This window comes from Ambystoma mexicanum, chromosome 2p, assembly GCF_040938575.1.
Source record: "Ambystoma mexicanum isolate Mex_15411 chromosome 2p, UKY_AmexF1_1, whole genome shotgun sequence".
Lineage (NCBI taxonomy): Eukaryota > Metazoa > Chordata > Amphibia > Caudata > Ambystomatidae > Ambystoma > Ambystoma mexicanum.
In genome coordinates, this window is record NC_090923.1 from 408,865,791 (window position 1) to 408,871,790 (window position 6,000).

Here is a 6,000-nt window from a genome sequence, read left to right on the forward strand (position 1 = left end):
AATGTTTGTTCCTTTTCCGATGACCTGCAGTCTTGTCACTTTACCAGTACAGCACTTGCCTTTTTGCAAATTGTATAGAGACACTTTACAACTTGTTGGTAAGCACTGATAAAGAGTGTGATATGAGCCACATGATTAAATTAATTAAGGATTTACAATTGTTTTTCCTATTTTTTCGCAGGTCAAGATGATCTCAGCACTGGAGAGGACGAGGAAGTCTTGACCCTTTTGTACGATCCATGTCTAAATTGCTATTTTGATCCAGAAACTGGGAAATACTATGAATTGGCTTAGCTCATTTTTGCGTGGCAGTCTATAGTGCCACCTGTCAAAGTAGGTGTGTGCCAAAACATGAGTAAGATTAAGGGCCTAATTCAAATTCACAGACATGCTTTATAATGGCAAACCCCCCTTGGAAAACGCTCTGTGAATCCGGGCTTAAGTGGCATTTACTAAAAACCTTTAAGTCAGTTATATTTTGCACCAATGCTCAAATTGAGGCAAATCAGTTTTGCATCATTTTTGTTGCTTGAATAACAGGGAAGAGAGGAAACAAGTTTCATTTCTGTCCATAGTAAATGTTACACACATAGGAAAGCCATACAACGTATAATATTTTTAGATAACACCAGTTTTCTCTTTTTCTAATGATTTAAGCAGAAGACACAATGCACAGCATATTCTCTCTAATCTTTGCCTAGTTCAAACATTCTTACTCAATATGGACTGGAGCAAATCCTATTCACTCCGTTTTCTAATATGTAGGTAGCAAACATGGCACACAAGGAATATGTTCCATGTTCTATACCATTGCTATTGTTCTTTAATTTGACCCAAAACGTGCAATTGATACCCAGGTATGTGATCAACTCCACCCACCAAAAGGAATGTTCAAAGCGCCTTCATCAAAGCATTGCTCAGACTTAACTAGTCTTACAATAAAATGCCGCCGATAAAAAAAGGTGTACAATCTTGCTCTTTGATATTTTTAAAAAAATAATAATTTGGTGTACACACATGCTGTAATGATTGGGCTATGGATCCACTTAGACGAAGGCACAGGTTAGGGGTATGTCCATAATTTTGTGCATTCGTTTGATTTTGATGAAAATGTACACATTGTATTAAAAACGGGCCATGTCAGTATTGGAACAGCACAACGTTGCTTCTGGACGGAAGTAGTATAGAGGAATAGGGCATGAATTGGTCAGGACTGCTCCTCCAAAGAAGGCTGTGTCTTTGCATGAAAGAAGCCAATCCATGCAAGTTATTTTTCAAAAAAGGAAGATAAAAAAAAATGTCTGAACCATTTACCCTTCATTTGTTTGCTTCATGTATTTATATTTAGAGTAAAGTACTGCCAAAATGCAAATTTAGCTGCTATGACCTGAACAAGAAAATTCCATAACATAAACAAAATAGTCACTAAAACAATATAATATTCCATCCGTCCTAGAAGCAAGAAGGCATAACCTCTCAGAGGTGCAATCGGTCATAAAGAGAAAATAGTAGCCTACAGGCCGTCTTGTATATAATGTAATTTTAACATGGTGCCACAACTTGACAGAGAATGTGCTACTTGAAGGTCACAGATAACTGCACATTCTTTTCATCCTTGTAATCCTTCCCATATTTACATGGTTTCAGTTCTAGCTTATTGCTCAAACGCAAATGGGGATCCAGACCTTAGGGTTCAGCCAGCATGCATAGGACTGCATCACTGATCATTTACCACACTAGCGTGAGATCACACATCCGTACTTGTTTACAAGTAGTCCTTCTAAGTTTCCTGTGGGTAGATGAAATGTCACTATATTTACACAGGGAAACACTTATGCATATTGTTCAATTTTAAGAGGCTTGCAGTTCGTCTGGGACCTTTGCATTGATGTTTAAGCATCACTGAAACATAGAAAAGACCATGCATGTACTTGCAAAAACGTAGGCAACTGGCACACATGGGGTAACATTTTACTAAGCTTGTAGAAATGAAAGTGCAAAGCCTTGACTCCAATGTTGACTTAACACCTAAAGGAGAGGTTCCTGTCAGGAATCACACCACAACCCTCAGAGATGTGTAGGAACCCAAGACGGGCCCCTGTTAAACACACCTAAAATGGAAGAGTGTTTGTGTTTGTACACGTCAGGTGCAGAAATTCCGTATTCTAACAATTTAGATACAACTAATTGTCTCGCATCCAGCATTGCTCAGCTCCAAGTCACAGCACCACATCTCCAAAATCTGTGTACATGCTAAAAAGTCTGAGAATTGTCATCATATAGCTGGCTTTGCCGACCAGCAATCCCCTTGACCTCCAGGAGGAACATGTTGATGTTAATCAACAGGGAGACGGAAAGATGTGCCTTGCTGGACCCACAGGTAATAAGAATGCTGGTTGAGATGACTTGGCCATGCTAGGCTAGCTGGTCTCTGTGGGCACAGAAGGAAAACACCAAAGCCAATGTTGATCCATGAATCCATAACCTGCTCAAGGATGAGTATGGGCTAGTCCATTATCCTCATGATCCACACAAGTGTTGAGAAGTGTACACCTGATTTGTATTTAGAACATACATTTTAAGAGCTATAATATACTTCAACAATCAAATGGTGTGTAACAATTAATGCGTACATAAAACCACAAATTTAGAGGAGGATCTAGAAGTCCAATGAGTATGTCATTCCAAATCGAAGGCAATCTTAGCCAGCTATAGGTCTTCTTGGTGAATGTTGCACACTGGTGTTGTGGCAAAACTAACTCTGGTCACTCAGTTTGGCTAGCGTCCGAGACTCATTCTCCATCGCCCCTATTCTGAGATTTGTGGTTTGTGTTGTCATTCATACTTTCAGACCTTGTTAGATAGGTGACATTTTCTATTGCTTGGAGCGGTCCCAATTTACCATCAATTAGCAGGAGTCCAGGCTGCCACAGCAAGACCTGATGCATGTACTAATGTAATTGGAACTTGAAAATCCAATAAGAACCCCAGTTTAGTAGCCTACTGTAACAGTTGTTACACACTTACTGCTCCAGGGTACTGTGATTACTATGAGATTTACATTTGCGTTTTTATATTTTCCTGGTGATTCATTTTGTGCCAATATTCCCCCGTAAGGCTTTTTAATGGGGACATTTCACAGATGTATACATTTATCTTTGCTTTGGCTTCCTATACATATTTTTTTATATTTTTAAGAAACATCGCAGTGTGTGCCTGTTTGTTTACAATGCTCTGAAAGTACTTCCCTCAAATACTATACAAAGTACAATCATAATTTGGCGATTGCAATTTTTAAAATCTATCAGTAAAATACACTAGCCCAAACTTTCACAAGTGGCATTTTTATGTAATGTGTTAATTTGAAACTAAAAGGCAGTCATTGCTGGACACTGTCATGTATCATTATTATGTCTTGATGTACAGATCTGATATTTTATTTAAATAAAAGCTGTACAGAAACCTATGTGGTTTATTTATTATGTTGCTTCATTAGTACCAGCCATCTATAAAAGAAAGGATGTACCATATTCCGTTTATTCTTAGTATTGTGTTTGTTTTATTGTTTTATAGATTTTCTGCCTACCACATATTTTGTAGAACCCCTTTTAAATGCATTTGTGTTTGAGCATATTTACTCTGCATCTGTGTGCTCATCGGAAAACATAATTACTTGTCTCGGCAAGATCACTGCTGGTGATGTAATGAGAATGGATTTTCATGCAACTGTTCTAAAGCCTTGGAAGGTGACTCCGACAAGCCAATACAGAGTCCATCCATAATATGTCATGACATGCAGCAGTTCTTTGGGGATTGTGTATGCTACACGCGTTTTAGCATCATGCAAAGACATTGTCAAACTTTATGGTATGCTTAAAACATGCATATGCTGAAAAAGGCTAATATTGCAGTTACTAGAGTAGACTTGGTCATAATGAAGCGCTAGGGGCTGCTGACTCTGCATTGTTGGGTAGATGGCGAGCCACAGAGATTAGGAACGTGTGAGCAAAATGGTGGCGTATGAAGGATTCTTTTTTACTTTACATCCTACACACCCGATGGGTAGAAAGTCACCATTCCATCCAGCTTTGCTTTTCCAAAACAATGTAGCCCTCTGCCAATTCCAGTTTTGTTTGGGCAACATATGAAGAACCACCTTGAGGCAAATAAATGGAGAATTAGTAAAACAAACTAATAGAGAAAATAACAGATAATGAATACAATACAGGATTGATGTAGACAACGCATTGCTTTAAAGAAACCGCTTCTAAGTGGAGTCATGCTGCTGCCTCTCGTTGCTGGCATTCAGAATGCAGAATTCTACAATTGTCTACATAGAATTGTTAATGAATGATCAAAGTACTGCTCTCACTCTTTAAAAACACAGGTTGTGCTTCCCCAGCTTCTAGAGGTGTACCCCAAAACACTGCATTGGTAGATCCGTGTAATGGGGACGACAGAACCTTGACAGCCATGAGAATTTTCAGCACACCATCATTGACGTCATTTGGGGGCAGTTAGGGGTACTACCCCTTGCAATCTCTTCTGGACCCCGACAATGGGCCTCATTAAGGGTCCGGCGGTAACTGTGCTGGTGCTACCGGCGGGTTGCCGCCAGACCCGTAAATATTTACCAGCGCCTGACTTCCCGATAACACTGGGGGATTACAACCCAGGCGGGCCAGAAAGCCAGGTGCCAGCAAATTGTAAGTCCCCATTCTATGGGAATTCTATGGCGGCTTTGCCTACCGTGGCTGCTGTGCCCAGCAGGGTCAGACCTGTCGGGTTCAGCGGCTCCGGCATGAAAACCTGTAGTTTGCCGGTCCGGAAACAATGGTGCCTATAAGCTTACCAGCACCATTGTTTCCAGACCAGCAAGCTTATAATGATGCCCACTGTCTTTGCAATCTGTGGCCTACTGGCCCTCACATTAGATGTGAAAGAGTGAGTTATTGCTCAGTGAAAACACTGTTGGTCCGAAATAAAGCGATTTGGTTTCAGCACTTTAAGTGTGTTTAGTCCCATTCACTTCACTTTTTCAAAATAAGGACTGCCCGAACAAGTAATAATTGAAAGAGTGTAAGCTTTGATCATTTGCATAAGGAAAGTAAACAATTTCCGCAATAGGCCACTTAAGAATTATTATTGTGGTAGTCGTATGCCTAAGTGTTATGTGTGCATGTGTGTGTGAGATAGAGAGAGATAGCAGGCTAGCTGTCTTTGCAGTTTCCTTATGTGTGATGTTTTATGTCTTATTTCTGACACTGCAGAGAGGTTCTTTCCATGAACGTTTGCACATTTATGAAATCATTTTGTGTATGCAGTATGTGGAAATGAATGGGGATAGCTCAGTGAGTTGTGATTACCAATTGTGCTCCTACATGCAGCCCATCACAGTGATCTTTATGTTTTCCCAAAATGGTTTCAATAGATTTCTTTTATATTTTGATTAATTTAGAATAGGGTTTGGTGTTTCACACATCCAATTAATTTAATACAAACAACTAACTAACTAAGTAACTAAATGTTTTCTTATATAGCGCAGCTCTCACCCAAAGGTGTCAGGGCACTCACATGGACAAAACATAACAAAAAACAAGACATAGAAGCAGGTAGGGTTCAGAAGTCATTCTTAGTCAAATGACAGGCAGAGTCATAAGGAGAAGCAGATTTTATTTTTTTAGGAGCATATGTCAGTATCCTTTATTAACCTTCAAACAAGAACGTCTTCAGCCGTTTCCTGAACTGTTGCAGCGTTGCGCACTGTTTCAGATGAATTGGAATCACATTCCAATTTCTTGGGCCCCAGGCTGCAAAACTTGCTCTGCCTAGTTTTTTTGTGATTGAGCGTGGTTGAAATAACACTATCTGATTATTTGAACGTAGACTACATTTGAGTGTTGCCATTTTTAATCTTGCCTTGAGATATTCTGGGGCGCTACCTAATATACATTTAAAGACTATGACTAGTCCCTTAAAGGTCAGTCGTTGCTCAATAGA

The 6,000-nt window shown here is 39.7% G+C and overlaps 1 protein-coding gene across 2 annotated transcripts in view; it reads left to right on the top strand.

Annotated features, from left to right (window-relative positions):
- Window positions 1-3,456, top strand: part of CFAP20DC (CFAP20 domain containing) — a 2,832,435-nt gene extending 2,828,979 nt beyond the window's left edge. For both annotated transcript variants that reach the window (XM_069643752.1, XM_069643753.1), the window contains exon 18: window positions 182-3,456. In XM_069643752.1, coding sequence (XP_069499853.1) covers window positions 182-294 — 113 coding nt within the window. In that variant the 3' untranslated portion in view covers window positions 295-3,456. The remainder of the gene's footprint in view (window positions 1-181) is intronic.
- The last annotated feature ends 2,544 nt before the right edge of the window (window positions 3,457-6,000 follow it).